The 22,693-nt window shown below is 54.4% G+C and overlaps 2 protein-coding genes across 6 annotated transcripts in view; one reads left to right on the plus strand and one right to left on the minus strand.

The window, feature by feature from the left end:
• Window positions 1-7,092, plus strand: part of Abcc1 (ATP binding cassette subfamily C member 1) — a 134,944-nt gene extending 127,852 nt beyond the window's left edge. For all 5 annotated transcript variants that reach the window (XM_033758457.1, XM_010610766.3, XM_033758458.1 and 2 more), the window contains one exon: window positions 1,725-7,092. In XM_033758457.1, the coding sequence (XP_033614348.1) occupies window positions 1,725-1,833 (109 nt within the window). In that variant the 3' untranslated portion in view covers window positions 1,834-7,092. The remainder of the gene's footprint in view (window positions 1-1,724) is intronic.
• The window catches only part of Abcc6 (ATP binding cassette subfamily C member 6), a 41,924-nt gene continuing 26,211 nt past the window's right edge, over window positions 6,981-22,693 (minus strand). The window contains exons 21-32 of the mRNA XM_010610796.3: window positions 22,283-22,346; window positions 20,845-20,965; window positions 19,183-19,390; window positions 15,380-15,690; window positions 13,420-13,619; window positions 12,084-12,210; window positions 11,407-11,508; window positions 10,163-10,309; window positions 8,515-8,673; window positions 8,273-8,439; window positions 7,357-7,551; window positions 6,981-7,089 (exon numbers count right to left, since the gene is read on the minus strand). Coding sequence (XP_010609098.1) covers window positions 6,981-7,089; window positions 7,357-7,551; window positions 8,273-8,439; window positions 8,515-8,673; window positions 10,163-10,309; window positions 11,407-11,508; window positions 12,084-12,210; window positions 13,420-13,619; window positions 15,380-15,690; window positions 19,183-19,390; window positions 20,845-20,965; window positions 22,283-22,346 — 1,910 coding nt within the window. The remainder of the gene's footprint in view (window positions 7,090-7,356; window positions 7,552-8,272; window positions 8,440-8,514; window positions 8,674-10,162; window positions 10,310-11,406; window positions 11,509-12,083; window positions 12,211-13,419; window positions 13,620-15,379; window positions 15,691-19,182; window positions 19,391-20,844; window positions 20,966-22,282; window positions 22,347-22,693) is intronic.

The raw sequence follows: 22,693 nt of genomic DNA on the forward strand, positions 1-22,693 counted from the left end.
GGCCAGTGTTTTCTTGTAAAAATCAGTAGAATCTGTACTGGGTGGTGTAATACCAGTACTCTGGGAGGCTGAAGCAGACAATGGCAAGTTTGAACCCATTCTGGGCAACTTAGTGAGACCCTATCTCAAAATAAACAAAAATAAGGGCTGAGGATATCACTCAGTACAAACCCTAGAGTACTAGTACTCGTACTATCAAAAAATATATATAATCCATCCAGGATTACAGTCGTCTTTATACCTGCACAGTTATAAAATTAAATTTTTAAACATGGGTATGGAGCAAGCAGCCACGTGGGCATCATTGCCCACAGAAATCTTCACGTGGCCCTGGTGCAGGGTGCTGAAGGTTTTGGATTTAGCATAGGTGATCAAGAAAGGCCTCCGTGAGGAGGTGACATTTGGGCTGAGGCCTGAATAAGGAGAATGTTGGCCACAGAAAAATCCAGAATGGGTTCAGTAGTCTTTTTCTGTAAAGGGCCAGAACATTTTCAGCTTTGAAGGCCAGGAGGTCATGGTTACAACTGTTCAGTTCTGATGTAGTAGGATGAAAGCAGGCATAGGCAATACAGAAATGAGTGGGCACAGTTACGTTCTGATAAATCTTTATTCATAAAAAAGGGCAGGGGGCCAGATGTAGCCTCCCCGGCCATAGTTTGCCAATCTTTGATCTAAAGAAAAAATATTCTAAGTAGAAGGCATAGCCTAGTATAAAGGTCCTAAAATGGGAATGTGTTTACTGGATTTGAAAGCCAGTGTGCCTGGAGGTTAGACTTGAATGGCTCGTGATAGGAAGGCAGAAAGGTAACCAGGGGCTAGGCCTGGGAGTACCAGGTCATCACATGAGGAGGTGCAAAACTTATTCCGAGAACATTGTGAACTCATGGAGGGTCTTTTTTCACTACTAGGGTTTGAATCCAGGACCTTCACACTGAGCTACATCCCCAGCACCTCCCCGCGTTTTTGTTTTTCAGTTTGAGACAGGGTCTTGCTAAGTCACTAGCCCAGGCTGAGCTTGAATTTGTGATCCTTCCTCAGCCTTCCAGAGTACTAGGATTACAGGTCTGCTGTGTCGCCCCCAGCTGATGTGTCAGTTTGAAGAAATTACCGAGCACCTACTATGTAACAGGTGCCATGGCCCCACATTTTCAGACCCACTGGAAATTAGTTGGATGTGAGATCAGAAATAGACATTGTTCAATCTTCACAGAACCATGCCTACCAAGGGTCAGCAGTTTATGGCCTCCAGGCCAAACTCAGCTGACTTTCCCTCTTTATGAATAAAGTTGTATTGACACACAGCCACATTTTCCTGTCACTTCTGGCTGCTTTCACATTACAAATACAGCCGAGATGAGTAGTGCAACTGAAACTATGCCGAAAATGTTTACCATCTGGAACTTTCCAGAAAAAAGCCTGCTGACTCCTTTTGTAGACAATGGTAAGATCCTCTTTATTTCATTCTGAGCGTAATGGCCCGATGAATCTGAACACTTCACATCATCATCATTATGAACTGTTCCCAACATTATTTGGGGTAGAAATTTAGGGGGCAGGAATTTGAAACTGACCAGAAATAGGGATTAAAGCTGGGCAACCAGTAGCTGGAAGGCCGCCACAGCAGCCCTGGTGGAAGCTAGGGATCCACCCCAAAACTGACTTGTTCGGGGCGCTCTCTGGGACGCAAGCTTCCTGCCCTGATGTCTGCATCCTTCCCCCTGCAGGGTAATTGTGCTGGACAAAGGGGAAATCCGGGAGTGTGGCACCCCCTCCGACCTCCTACAGCAGAGGGGCCTCTTCTACAGCATGGCCAAAGACGCCGGCCTGGTGTGAGTGCCGGAGCCACTGCACCTTGTCAGAACTGCAGGGCCAGCGCGCCAGTGTCCAGGGACGAGCCCAGCGTCCTTGGGAACCCAAACCTCTCAAAACCAAAAAGAGAAAAAGGAAAGAAAGAAAGCCAAACCCATCAAACCAAAAACACACAAAGTAGCTGCCATCATCTAACCACCTGCCCAGCACTGACCTTGAAGAAACAGGAGACAGCGCAGACACCCACCCTGGCCTCCAGCCCCCAGGAGACTCACACACTGGGTTCTCAGGCTTCTAAAATGCGAGCTGTGTCCCTGGTAGTTCCACAGAGGGGCTCAGCAGCCAGATCGGAGGAATTGGTTATGTAAAGTACACTAGTGACCAAATCCAACCAACTGCCTCATCTCTCCAGCTGAAGACTGTGCATTCAAGTCTTCGAGACACTTCCTGTCACCTCGAAACTTAATCTGGTTCCAGCCCAATGCTTTGTTTCCTTGGGGCTGCAGTCCTGAGGTTGAGGGGCCTGGTGAAAATCATTCTGACCTTCAGGCTGTGTCCCAAGGCTCCTGGCAGTCCTCTTGCCAACCATGCGGTCTTCCAGGCTCCCTGATGCCAGGAGCCAACACCCCGGCTCTGCCCACCAGGCCGTGCACCATGCTTCCTGTGCTCACAGAGGGACGTGGCTGGACCTGCGGCTGATCCACACCTGGAACCCCAGGGCCAGGTGTTTACTGCTGACTCTGCAGCCTGCTCACCTCTCCACCAGCCCCGCCTTTCCCTTGCTTTCCTTCTGGCCTCTTACCACCCGTTGCTAGGGTGAGTTTACTTTTCTCAGTACTGGAAAGAGCGGAAGATCTGCTAAATGGCTATGAAGCATCCAGAGCAAGGAGCCTGAGGGACCTCCCAAGTATTACTAGTTGGTACCAGAGTCCCCTGGAGTCTTCTTTGCTTTTTGGTTTTAATGTCTCACCCCTAGCCTCTGGCTGGCCGTCAGGGGGCAGCAGATGGCAGAAAAATTGACATTTTAGATACCAGTTCTCTCTTCCAGGATAAGAAAAGACCCCATTTGTGAACATCAGTGATTTTTTTTTTTAAAGTACTGTCTCGGGAGAAAGACGGTTTGAAGAGTTTAATTTCTTGAGAGGAAGCTGTGGGCCAAGGAGCATGGACTGGCAAAACCTGGATTTTTCTTTGGCATTCAGTGCATTCAGTGTCCTTGGAGAAAGCAGAGGTGGGGCCGTCAGATGTCTCAGTTACAGACCAAAGTGAGACCCGACAGCAGGACTCACTGCTGCCCCCGGATTCGTACTTGTTACGAATTACTGTACATTGCTGACTTCGAACCCAGAGAAGCGTCTTTCTTCTTTTTAGGTGGAAATATATATTTATTTTTTTCTAAGTTATGCCATCCTTTCCTTCTTAAAAAACCAAGTTTTTCTTGGGGATCTTTTTGTAATGACCTACACTGGAAATGAACATTAATTTGCAGTAAAAGAATATTTTATTTCTTTCTAAACAACTGTTCCGTCTTCTTTCAGGCATCAGCAGAGGTTTCAGCCTTCTCTGGTAGAGTCCGGATGTGGCAGAGAAAGGGGTCTGTGATGTGCCCTTGTCAGAAGGGGGTTTAGCAAGGAGGCAGCAGCACGGTGAGGGGCAGGGATCAGACAGACCTGAGTCCTGCCCTCGGTTGTTGGTTGTGTGACCCTGGGCAAGTCACTTAAATGGGGCTGATGAGAATGACTTCAAGGGATTGTCACAAAGTTGAGCAGTGGCACTTTGGTCCAGCTCGGGTCCAGAGGCAGAAGTCACATGCAGCATGTCCCTTTGACTTAGGGTAGGCAGTGCTGTGCTGCAGTAATGAGCCGTAGACGCTTGGGAAAGGAACAGGTTTATTTCACACCAGTACAGGGTCGTTAGCCCTGCCTAGGTAAGTGCCTCCGTGCTGTGAAAGGAGCAAGGGGACATCGTCTTAGGGGTACACCTCCCACGAGTGCTGCCTTGTCTTTGTATAGGCAAAGCTCCTCTTTGGAAGGACCCCTGGCTGAGGGCAGTGCACCCTGGGGCCGATGCTCTTAGTGAGGGCTGCCTGTCCCTCGAACCCGTCCTGTGGCAAATTCCGTTCTTTCTCCAAAACACCTCCACATCCAGCTACTCCTTCCCGCATTGCTGTCCCCCTGGTCCCAGCCAGTGTCCTCTTCCCCTTGTGTCCATACAAGGCTCACTCCGTGGTCTCCCGGCCTCAAGGCCCTGCATACACTGGCTTCTTGGGAGCTGTCAGCTGCTCCCTCATTCTGCTGGCACAGGCTAGCTCGGCTCTCCTGCCCTGACTGGGGATGGCAGCTGCAGGCGAGCAGGGGACTTCCGTGTTTGATCTTGCCTCAGTCCCTCCTCCGGGGCTTGCACTAATGGGGAGTCTGGGCCTCTCAACCTTGCCCTTCAGGAGCCTTGGGTTCCATCATGCACCTGGGATCATCACAGCTCCTGGCCAGGTGTGGTGAGGACAAAAGCATCAGGTAAGGCATGCAGCACCGTGCCACCAGTCTGCTGGGTAGAGCCGCCTGCTCCAGGCTCTCTGTCTTCTCATCTGTCAAAGGGGTGCAGTCATGGTGCCATCATCCTCCAAGGGTCCTGGTGGGGACCACATCATGGTGCCCACCTCTGCAAGGACCCTTTGAGTGGCATCCAGGCAAAGCTGTGGGGCAGGCAGTCAGCAGGGACAGCTGTGCTGGTGCTAACTTGGGTTTCTCCTGCCAGCCAGACCCTCCCTGTTGGCAGAGCCTATAGCAGGGGGTAAATGGCCTGGAGAGCGTCCAGCACAGTGGTGTCAGCCCAACAGCAGCCTTGTTAGCAGTGACGAGTGATGTGCCGGCCACGTGGGCCCACACTCTGCTTGCTGGCCAGTGCTGGTCCATGACGCAGCTCTGAGGGCCCTGAGTGAAGCCAGCTGAGTTGTCCAGACCCTGGCAGCCTCTGGCCATGCTCCCTCCGCAGAGGATGCCGGGAGCTCAGCTGCGGGCAGAGAAGCTGTGCTGCATCTGGCGCCTTTCCCTAAAGCCCGGAGGCACCCCTTCGCAAGGTGGAGCTCTGCTGTACAGACCCAGGAGCGAATTCCTGCTCTGCCCCTTACAGCAGGGGCCTTGGCAGCCCCCGTCCACTCTGCGTGCACCCGAGTCCTGCCTGCCAGCGGAGCCGCCAGTGTCTGGTAGGAATGGTCTCATGCTTTGTGGGGAGCCCGGAGGTCAGGGAGCTGAGAGGCACTTGCTCTCTCTTGTTGGATGAAGGCAGCAAATGAGTTGCTGGCCACACCTCTGAAGGGGGGAGTGGAGAAACTCCTTTGGATCTAGATTACCTGGGGATGATGGGGGACTTCCAAACCCTGCATCTGGATGGGCCACCAGGGAGGCGCCATGGCCTGGACAGGGCAGAGCCAGCCCCATGTCCTGGAGGCTTCCGCCCCAAGCCAGCATGGCCTCTGCCCGTGTGTCTGCAAGTTCCACAGGGCCGTGGGGCCAGGTCCCCAGGGCCTGTATGCCAGCGTGCAGAACTGTCACAGCTACAGAGGGGCCTGACCTGCTCCTGCCTCGAGTGGAGCCCAGGGATACTGCTAAACATGCGGCAGTCCACAGAATTGTGCAATTCCATGGGAATTGTCCTGCTCTGTGTGTCTGTGGCCACAGCCCTAAGACAGCCTGGCATGTCTCTTCTGTGTCCCCAAACACTTTGCTGTGTGCCTGTCTTACCTGTGCAGCAGGGCCAGCAGCCAGTGAGCAGACCCAAGGTGGCGTTGTGAGCTTTGGGGGGCCTGTCTCACTGCTCTTGCTGCCCTTCTCCTGTGTTTGTCCTTGGGCTTGGCTCTGCTGGACCCTTAGTTTCTCTTTCCTGGTCCCTGACTGGTCTTAGGAGCCCAGAGCTTGATTTCTACCACTGTCTTGGACAGGCCTGATCAATAGCGAGCCATGCACTGGTCACCCTTGGTTACAGCAAGTGCTCAACTCTCAACAGTCTCCGGGGCAGGAGGGTAGATGAATCATTCGGGGTGCTGAGGGCTGCAGGGGCACCCACTGAATGGATGTGGAATTTAGCAATCACATGCCTGAGATGTGCAGAGGCCTGGGCAGTGTCCTCACCCCTACCTCTCCTCTCGTGTTGGGGACTGAATCTGTGCACGGTACCTGCTCTGCCCCAGAGGGGTCCTTTCTCTGTGAGGAGCTAGGGCACCTGGCTTGTGTCCACATCAGATAAGGGGCTCCTGGGAGCTTCTCTCCAGGGCGGAGGGGCAGCAGCAGGCACAGGGGCCCTTTCTCAGCCCTGGCTGCACACTGGGGTCCTAGGAGAAGCTTAAAAATACACACCAAAATGGGCCAGGTATGTAGCTCAGCAGATACCAAGACAGAGACCCGATCTGTGGTTGTGGGGTACGAGAGGGGGTGTGTGACTGCACAAACCTTCTGTGACCAAACTGCTTAGAACTAAATACTTGTGTGTGCACCAAGCACAAACGAATCAGGAAAGCGGAACAAGATTGGTTTTATCAGTGTCTATCCTGCTTGTATCTTGCCCTACAGTTTTACAAAATGTAATCACTGGGAGAATCAGGGTAGAGGGCACAAGAGATCTGGTTTGCTTTGGTGGTACTGGGGACTGAACCCAGGGCCACAGGCGCTCTAGCCATCTGCTCTACCACCAGGCCACACCTTCGGCCCCTTTTAAACCCGAGATAGTCGAAGTTGCCCCGGCACGTCCTCCTCCCAAGGAGCCCAGATTACAGGTATACATCACCACACCAGTTTCATACAACTGTCTATGAGCCTATGATTATTTCAAAAGCAAAGGTTAATTTGGAAAAAGTACACACACCATTGTCCCAGCCCCATGAATTCTGATTTAATTCATCCAGGGCATAGTACTGGGTGGGGACTTGGTTGTCAGCCACCTGAGACCTGTAAGCAAGCAGGACTGAGAGCTACTGTTGGTGCTGGCTCCGGGGCAGACAGGGCAGGATGGACAGGGCAGGACAGGCCTTGCCCAGGTCACCCTGGGGGCGGCCGTGCCCTGGCTCTCACACTGGTGATACTCAAATGCTTTCTTGTACTCTCCTCTCTGGGACCACGAAGAGCCTAGCTAACCAGCTTCGGTGGCTGAACCAGCCGGGGACAGTGGACAGGCCCGGCTCAGACTAGACCTGACTCCTGGGCCAGCCTGTAGAACAGTCCCTGCTGGCCCAGCAGCTGGGCTGGGCTGCCGCTTTCCACCACCTGCCCGTTGTCCATGACCAGCACCCTGTGGGGAAGGGGACAGGGTGGCTCTGTGCCCACTAGGCCAGGCTCACGGAGCTCTGAGGACACCCCCGCCCCCGCTCCAAGCTTTGCGCCCCGCAGCCCAGCCCTCCACGTAGCTCCCTGGCCCCAACGGCACATTGGAAGAACGTGTCCTGCGCTCATCCCTTCCTCCGCACAGTGGGACTTCACGGTCGGTTTCAGGGCCTTGTGGCCAGGGACCGCACCCTGCCCCTCCCTGCCCACCGCCCCGGTGCAGGGTACACCTTACCTGGCGCAGTCCATCACCGAGCGCAGGCGGTGGGCAATGAGCAGCACCGTGCACTGGGCGAACTGGTGCCTCAGGGCCGCCTGGATCTGGAGCTCTGTGCCCGGGTCCACTGCGGCCATGGCCTCGTCCAGGATGAGGATCTGGGTTTTCCGGAGAAGGGCACGTGCCAGGCACAGGAGCTGCTTCTGACCCACGCTGTGAAGGGAGGGAGGTCAGGCCACATGCGTCTGCTGGTCATGATTTACAGGGCAGAGAAAGCCCTCGGCATGCGACAGCTTCTCACAGAAGGGGAAGTTGAGGGTCACAGTCCCATGGCCAGTGAGACCCCAGCCCCTGGCCTTGGGGACGAGCGGGCTGCGGCTGTTTCCTGTCCTGCCTGACTCCCTCTCACAATAAACCACTTTTCCATGGTGCAAGGTCTCCTCAGAGACCCAGAACCTGCGGAGGCCATGCAGGGTCAGGGAGCTGGGCCCCTGCTCAAGCACCAGGCCTCGGCTTCCAGCCATTTCACCGGTTCCTCCGCCCCAGCAGTGTGAGGTCATTGTCCACCAGCACAACATTTGTACAGCGAAATGGAGCCTGAGGACGGCGATGAGGAAGCAGACGTGTCAGTGGAGGCCGAGTTCCGACACCGAATTGTGGAAGCTAAAAAATCTAGGTGTTCAGAGGGAGCTGAGGTTGGGAATTGCAGATACTGGCAAGCGTGGCAGGGGCAGGGCCGGGGATTTAGCTCAGTGGTTCCGCCGCCTGCCTGGCAAGCGCAAGGACCCGAGTTCGATCCCCGGTACCAAAAGAGAGTGGCAGGGGCTCAGTAACAGAAGGGCCAGCCCATGCTCTGGGCGGTGGACGTCACTCCCGAGGTGCCCTGTGGGGTCCCGGCTGCCCTCCCCTGCCTGCCTCCCCCTCAGGCCGGCACCTCAGGTCTTCGCCGTGCTCCCCACACTCGTGCTGCAGCTGGCCGGGCAGGCTGGCCACGAAGGCCTTGAGCTGCACCATCTCCAAGGCCGCCCAGAGGGCACCATCCAAGTGCTGCTGCTGCAGGTCCAGGTTCATCCTCAGTGAGCCAGGAACCAGCACGGGATCCTGGGGGAGGCTGGGGGTCAGAGCCGGGCCCTGCCGCCTTCCCGCCTCCACCCGCCCAACCACCCCAGGCCTCACCTGAGGGATGGTGGTGATCCTGGACCGCAGCGTGTGCAGCCCCACCTGGGCGATGGGGACCCCGTCGATCCAGATGCCGCCCTCAGCTGCCTCCTGGAGCCGCAGCAGGCCCCCGGCCAGGGAGGACTTCCCAGCCCCCGTCCTGCCCACGATGCCAACCTGCCAGGGACGGGAGGGCATGGCCTGGGCGGACCCGAGGAAGGCAAGCCGGGGGCACGGGCCCGCCTGGGAGATCGGTCCACCTGCTGCTCCTCCTCTAGCTTTCCCCCTCCTTCCAGATACTCACCTCTCCCTAACCCTAACCCCACCTTCCTCCCTCCTCTCCACCCTCTTTCCCTCCTGTCATCCACCCATCCTTTTTCTGCCATCCGCCAGCTTTCCTTCTTACTGTCCACCTCCTACTCATCCTGCATCCCTTTTCACCCTACCCATAATCCCTTATCCATCCTTCCGCCTGTCCATCCCCCTGTCCATCCGTCCAGCTGTCCTCAATCCTGCTGTCCATTGCTACTCTTGGGTCCTCAGACTCAGACACACGATGACCGGACATGAGTCACCCCAACGTGACAGACAAGCTCTTAGACACAAGGAATACAGACGCAGTGCTTGCTCCAAAACACTCCCTCCCTGGTCTTGATCACACGATAAAGGGAACGTGGGGTGCTGACCAAGCTCAGAGCCTGCTTCGTGCTGCCTGGGATGCGGAGAAGGCAGAGGAAGGTATCCTCGAGGGGACCCTCAAAGGATGCGTAGTTGAGTGAGGGGAGATTTCAGGTAAAACGCATCAGACCTTTTTCTTTAAATCAGACTGCATGCTCCTGAGCCTACAGCACCACCTGCCCACCTGGCCCAGAGGCAGCAGCTGTCAAATGTTGGCTGAGCCCTGGCAGAGCAATGACCAGGAGGGGAGGAGGGCGAGGCTCTGAATGCCAAGGTCAGGAGCTCTCTTGACCTCAAGGGAAGCTAGGAGCCGGTGAAAGCTCCTGAGCAAAGGCAATGATGGGCTCAAGTACGGATCCCCGGAGACAAAGGTGGAGGCCGTGAGGCGTGAGGCCGGGGGCTCAGGGTGGCCTGGAGGGGGAAGAGAGAGGGCAGCGGCAGGAACTGTCTGCAGGGGACAGGGAAGAAGGGTAGCATGAAGGGCCCCAGGAGGCGTCTGCGAAATGGGGCGATGCTCGTCTGCCTCCTGGGGCTGTCGCGTTGCTTAATCATTGCCTTTATTTATCTCACATCCGCCACAATCCCATAGCCCTTGCTGTGTCTAGATACTTTGAGTGTGAACTCAAATGTCACAGAACTGTTATTTCCATTTTACACATAGGCAAGATGCGACCTGCCCAGGCCACCCATGGCAAAGACAGGAGTCTGTGCCATGCAGCCCGGATGCTGTGGGCAGAATACTTAGCCCCAGCACAGGTTGGGTGTTCAACTGAGCTCAGAGGGAGGAGGAAGTCGGACAGACGGCCCCCCCCGTGTGGGGACACCCAGGTAGGCAGGAGAGGCCCGCAGAGGCGGCAAATTCGAAGATGGGGAGCCCAGCACAGAGGGGGCTGGCTCTGAAAGCTGGGGATGGGGAGGTGCAGGAGACCCCAAGGAAGCAGCTGGTGCTCAGCCCGGCCGCCCCCAGAATGCCCTGGGAGACACGCACCTTCTCTCCTGCATGCACCTGGAAGGACACGCCCTGCACAGCCAGCGGCAGCTCCGGCCAGTATCTCAGCCCAAAGTTCCGGAACTCGATCTGTCCCCCGTGAGGCCAGGGGGGCCGGGCTGCACAGGTGGGCAGCGTCCAGGGCGCCTGGAGCAGGAGGACACGTGGGTCAGGGGTGCCTACCTCTCTCTACACCTCGATCGCTTCTGCAACGTGGGTGACTTTTCTGACATTTTAGAGGGCATCGTAGCAATGAAAGCACAAAAGCATGGAGTACAGCAGTGTTAAAAATAATCCCTGGCCTCGTGATGACATGGCTACCTTTTCTCTCTTACTATTATTAGGCACAGTTCATTGTTCTCTCTGCAGTGGGAACCGTAAGAGCAGTGGACATGCACTGGTTGTCCATAGTGGGCCAGACTAAGTCCCAGTTAACCCAGCAGCCATCAACAGATGAGGAGATAAAGAAAATGTGGTATTTATACACAGTGGAGTACTACTCTGCTCTAAAGAAGGAAAACTTGAGTCATCTGTAGGAAAATGGACACACCTTGAGACCATAACATTGTATTAAATGAAATAAATCAGATGATAAGCTGAAATATCACATGGTTTTCTATATGAAAAGCTCAAAATATAAATGAAAAGCAAAATAAAAGACAGATCAACAGAAATAGGGAGAGAGATCTCTTGCAAAAAGAAAGGGAACCAAAATATGGAGAGAGGATGAAAAAAATTAAGATGTGTTATGTGCATGTACCAACTTCCCAGGAGAAATGTGATTGTTATGTACTGTAAACATGTACTAGTAAAGATGATAGAAACTGAAAAAAACCCAGTACTATTGCTATGTCCCTTTCTGTGACTGGACTTTGTTGCTGTGATCATTACTGTAAAGCCATAGCTCTGGCTGTGCTGCTACAGAGTTGCAATTCCATTCCTACGTCGTGTCTGTTCCCACAATGTTGCCCTAATGTTGCCAGATGGTATATATCTGTGTTGCTATGATGTTGCTGCAGCATGGCCTCAGGTCCTGTTTCTCACTGCCCACGGTTGCTCAGACATGTGGTGACTTGCTTTGCTCAAACTAGGAAGCAGGATTTGATGCTGTGAGTCATTGCTGTCACCCTAGCTATGAGGCAGCTGACGGTGGTGGGCTCGGTGGGACAGAAAAGGGTGCAGACTCCAAAGCTCACGGCAGCATGGTCCGGGACCCACTGCCCTCCCCATGTCACACTCATCACCTCCTTGGGCGTGTGGGCGTAGTCCTGCACCCGCTCCACCGACACCATGCTGTTTTCCAGGTCTGTCCAGCTGCGAACGACCCACTGCAGGGTCTGGGTCACCTGTGCAGTAAGACATCCCAGGCTCAACTCAGCGTGGCTCTGCCAGGCAGGGCCTGGGAGACGAGACCCATGGAATTGGGATGGGACATAGGAATAGGGTGGCTGGAGGACCTGGGCCCAGAGGGATGGGATTTGGCCTCAGCCAACAGGACCTCTCCCTCCGTTCAGTAGAACCAGAATGTGCAGAGCAGGAAGGAGTCTCAGACGCCAGGCAGTCCAAAGCTCAATGACATAGGTGGGGAGATGGGGCCAGGAGTTGCCTAGCCCATCTTCTCAAGAACATCCAGAAGGATCTGGGCCTGGGAGCCTAGGCCTGCGCTGACTTCCTGTCACATGCAGAACCACCCCAAGCTCCTCACAAAGGCCGTGAGCAGTCACAGGCTCCAGTCCTGCCATCCTCTGCCCAGCCCAGCACCCACCCATGCCCAGGGACTCCTACAGGCTCCCCTTTTCCAGCCCCACCTTCCCTATGACCCCCCCATGACCACACCCACATCCCCCCAGGGCCTCCCCTGGTCCCTTCTGCCTGAGCACACACACACACACAGAGGGCCCGCCCCTCCTGGGGTACCTACCTGCAGGGCAGCTGAGACGGAGAACCCTACAAGGCCAGCACTGAGGTGGGCCTTGCTCAGCACGGCACACATGGCAGCCACGAACACCAGGCCGTTCCCCAGAAGCTCCAGGTTGGCAGCGAGCCATCTGCAAAGGGAAGCAGGGAATGGTATGCTGGTTCCCTCATCTGGGCATGACGACTACCATCATGGTGGCTCTGTACCCGTGGGCACCCATCAGGGGAGCCCTCCTAGCTGAGCGAGGTGAGTGGGAGCAGGAGACACTGTCCCACTCGCCTGGCAGAGAGCTCAGGAGAGCTGCCATACCCCTGGTATGTGCCAAGGCGAGTCTCCTTGCTGTCCACTGGCCTGGATGTGTCCTTCATGTGGCCAACACCTTCATATACAGGGCACCGCCAATGTCACCTCTACTCTACCATATGGCTGATGACATCCCCTGTGGCAGCTACCTCTTAGTAATAAACCGATCGGTCATCGACTGTAAAGCCCCATCTGGAGCTCAGAGCTCTGCAGGTCTTGTCTGACTCCTTCCCGGCACTGTCTCTAGCACCTGTACAGGCCCCAGCACATGGCAGGTGCTCAGTGAACACGGTGAATGGATGAGTGAACGTGGACCCCTCTTGGTGAGTCCCCGGCTCTGCCATCCACTCAACATCTGCTGGTGGTGGAGGTGCAGGGGATGAGGCTGGGAATAAAACCGTTAAAAATCCCTGCTCTGCTGGGGGTGGTGGCACACACCACAGTCCCAGCTATTCCGGAGGCTAAGAGGATTGCCAAGCAGGAAGCCACCTTAATGAGACCCTGTCTCCGAATGAAAAGAGCTCAGTGATGGGTTCAATCCCTAGTACTGTAAAAATAATTTTTTTACACGCATATATATCAGAACAGTGCCCGGCATGTGATACCACATTACAAACATGACCCATGGGTGTGTATTTCATCCTGATAGCCTTTCTGAGCACAGCCCAGTCTAGATGGGGCTCAGTTTGGAGAGGTTATACAACTTGCCTTCTCCCAAGCAGCTGAGCTGGCATTAGAACCTGCATCGGTCTGTACTCAGGAGCTTCAAGGAGACTGGGGGCTTATGCAGCTACTTTCAACGCATGGACCAGACACCTGGCAATGGAGTCTCCTTCCTCCAGTGCTGTTGGCAGCCCTCCGGCTGGCCTCCGTGTGCTCACAACGCAGTCCTGATACCACCCATGGGACCCAGCCTCCTCCTTGTTCCCCAGCTTGCTTTTGCCCGTGAACAGGTCACCTGACCTCTCTGGCCACACCGTAAGATCTCGGCCCCACTCTGAGGACACAGCTGGATCACAGGGGCTTCTCTGCCTACCTGTCAGCCACCAGGCGTGGGAAACTGACCCTCTGGGTCGTATCCATGAGAGCATCGCTCTGCGCCACAAAGTGGCCCTGGGCTTGGAACGCCCTGACCACCGCGCTGCCCTGGAACATCTCGGCCACGTGGGAGCACACAGACGAGTAGCTGGCCGACTCCATGCGTCTCAGCTGGCATGAAGTGGCCACGTACAGGCTCTGAGGCAGGGGAGAAGCCAGACACACAGAGGTAACTTTCAGAAGCACAAGGAGCCCTGAGTCCGGGGGGCTCTGACTAGGTTGCCACCTTGCAGTGTGACCTGGGGTCAAGTTCCTGCCTCCTCTGGGCTCCAATTTCCTCGCAGGATCAGAGTTCTATGATTCTTTTGAAAAATCACCTGGGAAGCTCTGAACACCTCCAATGCCCCACCCTCCAGAAGTACTGACTCAGAATCTCTGTAGAAATCCTCTTGGTTCAGAATTTATTTAAAAGCCAGAGTCAAGGAACCATCAAGCGAGTTGAAATATCTCACCAGCAAACTCTGAGGCCAAAGGCTTCATTTTGATCACCCTTTGTGGGATCAAACCCATAAGGAGCAAAGCAGGTAGCTGTCTTCACCTGAGGGTTACGTGCTCTGCTGATACACAGTACCTGTCAATTGGTTGAGGACGCAGCTGTTTGCAGCTGGCAGACAGGCAGGAAGCTACAGTGTCAAGATCTTTACAAACAGGAGCTCATCCGTGGCTCACAGGTGAGAGCACCCAAGGCTCCAGGGCTGAAGCAGCTACTCTGAGCTCTACAGTAAGTGGCAGAGAAACAGCCCTGCCCCAAGCCAAGAGGACTTAGAGAAGACCTGGGGTCACTGTGGAAGATAGTGGTGGCCACAGCTTTTGTCTAATGACTGTTTTCTTCTGCTGTGTGTCTGATCCCCTTTAGGTAAGAGGCGCTGGGAAGGGGGCACTGTCAGTCACAGGACCTGATCATATAGGTGGTCATGTGGCCCAGCCTAGCCAATCAGAGCATACTATTCAATGGGTCACACTGTTAGTTCAGGAATGGGACCATGACCCAGAAAGAGCCAATCAGAATCTTCCCTGGGATTGACATATTGAATACTGAGCTAGAGAAGATTATGTTTTATTTTTCAGTACTGGGTCTTTGCACTGAACTCCATGCCCATCCCTTTTTATTTTGTGAGACAGGTCTCACTAAGCCACTAAGTTGCCAGGGCTGGGCTCAAATTTGAGATCTTCCTGCTTCAGCCTTCCAGAGTGCTGAGATTACAGGCCTTCACCCCCACACCTGTCTTAGAGAAGAGTGTTCTGTTTGTTAGGTTGCTCATGAAGGATGATGTGAGCGTGGGGCTGCTAAGGATCATCGACCCACCCCTGGAAAGAGCCTGTGAAAAATCAAGAGGCACTAAGCAGTGGTGGTTCTTGAACATTAGCACACAACAGAATGCTGAGAGCGGCCTTTAGCATCAGGCATCTGGGCCCACACCGATAGCATTTGAGTCAGTAGGTCTGGCAGGGACCTCAGAACCCTTATCACACCCCCTCTCCCCAGGTGAGCCCGATGCTGCCGGAATTGGAGCCCACGCTGAGATCCACGGAGTGCAATTCAGAGACAGTAAGTGTCCTGGAGCCAGCCGGGCCCACTGCACCCTAGGATGCAAGCATTAAATTCTCTTGTTTAAGTTGGTCTCTAGCACTGGCTATGGAAAGGATCTTAGCTGAACAGAATAGTCTCTGAGCCCCTGTAATACCTCTGTGGTACCCAGGTAAGGGGAGAAGAGGAAGCTGCCGCAGTAGAAGCAAGGCTAGACATCAAGAAGAACAGGGACCTCCGCGGGTGCCGCCTTTAGGTGCCGCCCATGTGCTCAGTGGGGCAGTCCTCCTCACACTGAATCCTGACCCCAGAGATGGGACTGCTGGAGGTGGCCTCAGCTGGCCAGGGAGCCCCTCTGACATCTCCGTACCTGAAACCCAGCATAAAGGAGCATCAGTGGCAGGATGGCCACGATGGCCAGTGGTGTGGCTGTCATCACTGCCAGGCAAACCTCCAGGAGTCCGAAGGCGTAAGTCAGCAGGGCCTGGAGCTTGTCTGGGATTTCCACATCCACCGTGTCCATCTCCTTGGAGAAGTGGTTCAGCAGGTTCCCGACAGGTGTCCGCTCAAAGAAGCCAATGGGAGACCGTGCCACATCCCACAGGAGCCTCCGGAAGAGCAGGCTGGATGCCTGGACCCCACCCAGGAACACTGCGGCCATGGAGGCAAAGAGCCCAATGGCTGGGGAGGAAGGAGTGGGAGTCAGAGTGTGAACCCAGAGGCCCCCAGGATTCTCAGGACTTGGGCAGGCTTCCTCTCAGCCCTGGGGTGGTCATCTTATTGTCTGTCCCCTGATGGATCCACCCTCCAGGGGATTGAATAGTGTGCCCAAAACTCATGTCCATTCTGAACCTCAGAATATGAGCTTGTGGAAATAGGTTTTGGTGTGGGTGTGTGTGTGTGTGTGTGTGTGTATGTGTGTGTGTTTTATTAGAAATAGTTTTTGCAGACGTGATTAAAGATCTCATTTTTAAGTGGACATGAAATCCAATTTTCAATATCCTTTTAAGAACAAGTGAGGCAGAGACTCAGAAGATGCCATGACCACACAGGCAGAGATGAGAGGGACAGTAGCTGATGCCACAGCCCTACGAAACTCACACACTGTCATGTGCCATGTGGGGGGCGGTGCACCATGCAAACGAGAACCTGAGTCATCCCAGGGCTGGGCTGATGTGGTCAGCTCCCCGTCCACTCCCTCTGGACTACATAAGCACTGGTGCTAGGGCAACCACCCTGCAACCAGCCCTGGGGAGTAGGTTTCCCAGTCACTATGACTAGCTGGGTCCTCGTGTTCCGGCCTCTTGTACCCCTTTTCCAGGAGTGGAAGACACAAGCTCAGACTAGTCTAGTGATGTGGCCAAGGTCACACAGTGGATCAGGCTAAAACCATCTTTTATAGATGAGGCTAAACCCAGCAGGCAGCGCCACCCTGTGCATAATGCAACCATCCACCAACTCCAGGCTGGGGCAGCAGATGCCTGGGGAGAGAAGGTAAACCTGGAGGTCCAGCAGACCCAGGGAGAAGGTATGAACCCGGCAGCTTTCAGGACTCCAGTGTTACCTGCCCAGAGTGACCCTGAGAGAACCGCAGGAGACCCCCACAGGAGGGAGTGAGCCAGACAGACCTCCCTGAGAAGCGCAAACTCAAACTGAGGAGGACACGCGCCCCACCCTCTGTAGGGAGCAACCAGACCCTGCGAGCATCGATTTTAAGTCCAACAGTCCACTTAAACGTGCAGCCAACATCCAGCAGAGGCCAAGAGCTGATCACTTTCCCCATGTGCCAGTGTGAGCAAGGACACTCCCTGGCCTGATGGCAACCACAGTCCGGGGTGAATGGGCAGAGGGGTCTATGGCACGGGAAGGCATCTCAGATGCCCGTAGACCCTAGCGCTTGGCAGAGAGAATCACAACTGGATAGATTCCAAGGCTGCAGAACCTGGGAAGAAGCCACTCTTTCAAACACACAGGGATTTTTTTTTTCTTTCACTTGATTTTAATTTTTTTTTAATTTTTAATTATTTAATTATTGTTCTCTTCATTGGTTTGTTGGGGGAGGGGTTGGACCTCTTTATCCTTCTTTGGTATTATTTTTTTCCTTAATATTCTTTTTCCCTTTCAGCTATCTTTCCCTGTCTTCTCATCTTTCATTTTCTGTATTTGGCTATTTTTCTTCTTTTTCTTCTTCATTCTTTTCTGTGACTGCTTTCTACGTTATTAATGTCCATTTATTCTCCACAACGCCCTGCTCTCTCACTCTTCTTTTCTCCACGTCATATGCCATTAATTTTTCAATTTTTACTTTTTTCACCCCTTACCTTTACTACTAAGCTTTAGGAATGTGTAGATAGCAGAAGCAAAGTTTAGTAGATATTTACTGCAGGTCAAGAGTAGGTTAATATTTGGTTTGTCTCCGTGTTTTTTGTTTGTTTGCTTGTTTTGAGGCAGTTCATATGCCATTAATTTTTCAATTTTTACTTTTTTCACCCCTTACCTTTACTACTAAGCTTTAGGAATGTGTAGATAGCAGAAGCAAAGTTTAGTAGATATTTACTGCAGGTCAAGAGTAGGTTAATATTTGGTTTGTCTCCGTGTTTTTTGTTTGTTTGCTTGTTTTTTGAGGCAGGGTCTCACTACGTAGTTGAGACTGACCTGGAACTCACTATGTAGCCCAGGCTGGTCTCAAACTCACAGCAATCCTCCTGCCTCAGCCTCCTGAGTGCTGGGATTACAGGCTGTCTCAGTGTTTATGCATAATTATAGTTCTCTTTTCTCTAGTTAAGGGTGGTACATTATTGGTTCTTAGGGTTTGTTAAAATCTAGTTTGTCTCTGACGCTATTACTGTTGCTGATTTTAGTACTATAGCCAAGGCGACATTGTTGTTGCTATTAACTGGTTTTCTCTGTATGCCAATGACTGGATTGCCTTGGGGGGTCACTAACAATACTGTGGCCCATACCTGGAGAACTGGGTAGTCGACCAAATACACTAAAATCTTTCCTCCCAAGCTCAGGAAGGTGATTGGATCCTGGCACCATGGCAAGAGCCAATAGTTAGCCACACCCAGAAGGCAATGCTGGAAAGTAGACATTAATTTAAAGAGGTCTCCAAACTAGCCACAAAGCTTGCTACCATAATCAACCTACAAGCTTGAACACAACAAAAACAAAAAATAAAAATATGAGAAGACAAGGCAACAGAATGACTCCAAAAACTCCCAACTCCCCCAAAGCTGATCCATGGGACATCAAAGGGGAGAAAACCAAAAGCCACACAACCAAAGTATTTGAAATGATGATAGAGGGGATAACAAAAGAGATTAATGAGGCACTTGGCAGGATCACAGAAGATACAAGTAAACAGATATGGAGCCAAAAGAAAATAATCAAAAAGTCTACAGAAGACACTCATAAAAAAGCTAGCCGATGCAAATAAGATGATGCAAAATACGAAAGACCAACACAGAGAAGAATCTGAGTCCATAAAAAGGGTCCAAATAGGAACTCGGGAGATTACACTGAAAGGGTGGGCAGCAGAAGTGACCAGTGTGAGTCCTGAGTGTCAAAACTAGAAGACAGGACTGTCGTCGGTGACTGGTTACTCAGAAACACACGTGAGCAAATCCAGGCAAATCCCAAGACCACCAATGTCCTGGCCACTGCCAGTTCCCACATGTGACGTGGTACTCACTTTGCCAGGTGTCCCTACAGGGAGAAATGGGTGGAATGCAGGAGGCAGCTGTGCATTACGCGTCACTCCTGCATGTGAACCTACTGTTACTTCAGTACACAGTTCACCTTTTAAAAGGAGAGGACAGAAGATAGGAGGCAGGGGACAGGGGCAGCGACGTCTTTCAGGGAGGGACCTGCTTCTGTCAGGAAGCCAGAAGCGGGGCAGTGAGGGTCCTCGGCAGGTGGCCTGGAGCTGCCTCCCCCCAGACTGTGTGAGTGGCTGGGAGAGCTGTGGCGGATTCCGGGAGAGCAGTGTGCCCTTCGCCAACCACCAGCTCCCTCCAGCCTCATCTTAGGGTGCAGGTCTGGGCCTGGGCCTGAGTATTTTCCACAGATGCTCAGGGAGGACAAGTGGAGCCAGGGGTGGGTGGGAGCGCATGGGAGCCCCATCCCTCAGGGGGGCCAGGAGGATGGGATGAGGTCATGGGCACCAGGTACCTTGGAGACAGCCGAGGAGCCCAAAGACCCAGCCCCGCAGGGCCGTCTGCATCTGCTGGCCGTCCACAACTGGGTCATCCGCCCACAGGCTCAGCCAGTAGCCCCGGCAGAAGGAGGCCACTTGCTGGCACAGGAAGAGGAACAGCGTATAGGTACAGAGGGGGATGCCCATGGCTTGCAGGTAGCTCAGGTACACGGCGGCCTTCACCTGCAGGACACGGTGCGGTCAGGGTCACGGGAGGGTGAGTCAGGGCAAGGCCAGCCGAGGCTGCCCCAAAACAGGCCCAGGGAACCTTACCCTCCTCTCTCAGCACCTCCCATTAGGAGCAGCATTTCCCCTCCAGGCCCTGCATGGCCGGCCTTGCTACCCCCTTCTGCCAGAGATGCCCCCTTGGGCCATCAGAAGCCTTAATGGTGACAGACAGGTGACTTCCGGAACTGGAGTGCTTTCTATGAGACAGGCACACATCTTCACACTCACAGCCACTTCCACTCCACGGATGAGGACACGGAGGCACAGAGGAAGCGGCCTGCTGGTGACTTCCGGAACTGGAGTGCTTTCTATGAGACAGGCACACATCTTCACGCTCACAGCCACTTCCACTCCACGGATGAGGACACGGAGGCACAGAGGAGAAGCGGCCTGCCTGAGGTACTGGTCCGACGACTCAGCTGTGGCCAGAGCGGACTTCTGAGAACACCGGCCGATCGTGCCTCACTGCTGCTACCTGCCTGTGGCTCTCTCACTCAGAGCGCCCCACTGACTCTGTGCCAGCATCACAGAGCCTTTCCCTGAGCCCTTCCCGCCTCCGAGCTCCGCACCCGCTATCCCCTGTGCCTGGAGCATGCCTCCCCTGGTCCTCTGCCTGGCACGTTCCTTTGCTTCCCTCAGGACGGCATAAACCTTACTCCTCAGAGCGCCCCATCCAGGCAGCCCTGACCCTCAGCAGGGCTGCGATTCCTCACCCTTCATCTCTTCTCATGATCTGACGTCAGTCTAAGTCAGTGGTGGCGAACCTATGGCACGTGTGCCCCAGCAGACTGTTTGTATCACCGAAAGCTCTCAAAGGTTCGCCATCTCTGGCCCAAGTATTTACTGTCTGCCCGATTCATTAGCATGCAACCTGCGACAGGGCAGCCTTTGTCTGGCAGAGTGGGTGTGCTGGGCGGATTCATGGATGGATGGGTGGATGGGTGGGCGGGTGGATAAATGTGCAGCTATACAGGTGGGAGGGCAGGTGGCTGAGTGGATGAGTAGATGGGAGGACAGATGGATGCATGCATCGGTGAGGGGCAGGTGGACAGATGGGCACACAGGTGAGAGGAGGACTGAATAAACGGTGGATGGGTAAGTGGACAAGGCAGTGTGAAAGAGGGAAGAAAAGTTCAGCTTCAGATTTGGACAGCCCTCGACTTGGGTCCCCAGTGCGTCACACATACCAGTCTCAACTCTCTCACACCTCAGTTTCTTCACCTCCAAAGCAGAGCCAGCGCCACGTGTCTCACGTGGTTGTAAGGATGACATGACACGAGGGTCTAGGACCTTCTTGGCACACAGTAGGTGCTCAGTAAAAGGGAGCCCCCCCCTCCCACCACACTGTATCTGGCGGAAGGACTCGGGCCTGGGCCACAGCAGGAAGGGGAGGAGCGGCTGGTGGTTACCCGGCCACACCGCGCACTGCCCGCTCCGACTGGCTGTCCAGCCCCGCTGGGATCATCTAGAGGAGCGGCCATCTGGGCTTCTGAGATGACATCGTCCCTTGTAGGGGGTGACTTTGTGGACCTGTAAGTCAGAGGCGAGAATAAATCAGGATCTCTCCCGCGGAGGGTGACCCAGCCCCGGGTCCCCCGCTAACACCTGCCCCCTGCGTCTCCTCCCCTCCCCTCCTCAGCTCTCACAGAGCCCCCGCTGGACGCCTGCTGCCCTTCTCCCCACGCGGCAAGCAGCTCAGCGCCGTCCAGCACCCCAGAGCCAAGAAGCCTGTTCCTCCTGCGACACTTCCTGGAACCAAGGTTTGCCCGACACGGGAACTGTTCTCAGTCTGGCCTAAACTTTGCTGCAACAGTTCTGTCCCTCTGTTTACCCTCGTATCTGTCAGTCCAACCTAGAGGAAGGTCAGTTTTGCACCGATGAAGACTTCTTGAACCTTCATCTGTGGATGAGTGGGCGGACTTAACTACCCCAGGCCTCAAGTTTCCCCACTTATAAAATGGTGATATCATCACGCATCATCTATGAATTTATTACCAATGCAGCACTTACCAATCTGTTTGTACTATCGCGAACCACCCATCAAGGTATCCACCCAGCCCTCCTCCTCTTCCCCACCCATCTTCCCACACAAATGTATGTACCCAGCCACCCTCTCAGCCAGCCCTCTCCGCCTGCTCTCACTCGGGAGCCTTGGGCAATACCTGTGTTGCACTTGGGGGAGCTCTCAGGGTGGCTCGCTGGATGGGAAGGGAGGAGTCGTACCCAGCCTCGATATCCCCAAGGACTGGAGCCCCCATGGTCCCCCTGCAGGTCCCCCAACCCCTGGCACTTTGGCTCCCAGGGTCAAGCTCTCTGTTTCACTCGGTCGCCCTCTGTACGGCGGGCCAGCTGTAGGTTCTGCTGCGACAGATGGCCCCACGGCGAGTTTAGCTGTGCCCCGGGGGCTGAGAGAACAGAGCAGTGGACCTCCTCCTATGATCCCTGCCTGTGTGTCCTGCCCGGCACCCACAGGTACCTTGGGTGTGGACTTGAGCTCCCTGCCTGGTCTGGCTGTCAAGGCATGAGGGACAAGGCTGGTGTGGTCATGGTGAGGATTTTTCTTGGAGCCCAGCCTGACAAACCATCCCTGGGGCACATCAGGGCACCTGCCATGCTGGACGGCCAATCCTTCATATTGTAAACTGGCCATCTGGGACTGAGTCATTTTGGCCAAAAGACTGGAAAATAGCTTTTGGTGAATCGTGCCACACCCAGCACGTGGAATATTCAGCAGTTGCTCCACCTGTGGTAGTTTGCCCTGTACCCCACCTCACCACCTGAGACACAGTGGTCACAAGAAGGATCCCCATAAACCTCAACCTGTGCCCAGCACCGCGGTGAACTCACCTCCCTGATCTGTGTTCCGGCCTCCTACCTCCAGGGTCACTGGCGCTGGCCACAGGTTCTGCTTCTGCAAGGCCAAGGGGGTCCTGTCATACAGTGGGGGCCACACCACAGGACCCAGACACTGGCTTCAACCACCGCCTTCTGGGAGCATCCATCCCCCTGACCTGGCTCCTGCTGTCTTTCCAACCCTTCCCTGGGTTCACTCAGGAACCTTAATCATTCGTTCCCCATTGACTGACTAATCCAGTTGGCAAATATAATGCAGCACCTGCTACACACTTGGGTTTTAGAGAAAGGCAGTGACCATTACAGAGTCCATTTCTCCCGGTTCCTGCTCAAGCCTGTGCCTGGAATGCTCTTTCCTGGCCAATTTCCACCCTCAGGTGCCGTGTCTCCCAGGAAGGCCCCTCC

Source organism: Fukomys damarensis, unplaced genomic scaffold (genome assembly GCF_012274545.1).
Source record: "Fukomys damarensis isolate Sample0158 unplaced genomic scaffold, DMR_v1.0_HiC HiC_scaffold_34, whole genome shotgun sequence".
Classification (NCBI taxonomy): Eukaryota; Metazoa; Chordata; class Mammalia; order Rodentia; family Bathyergidae; genus Fukomys; species Fukomys damarensis.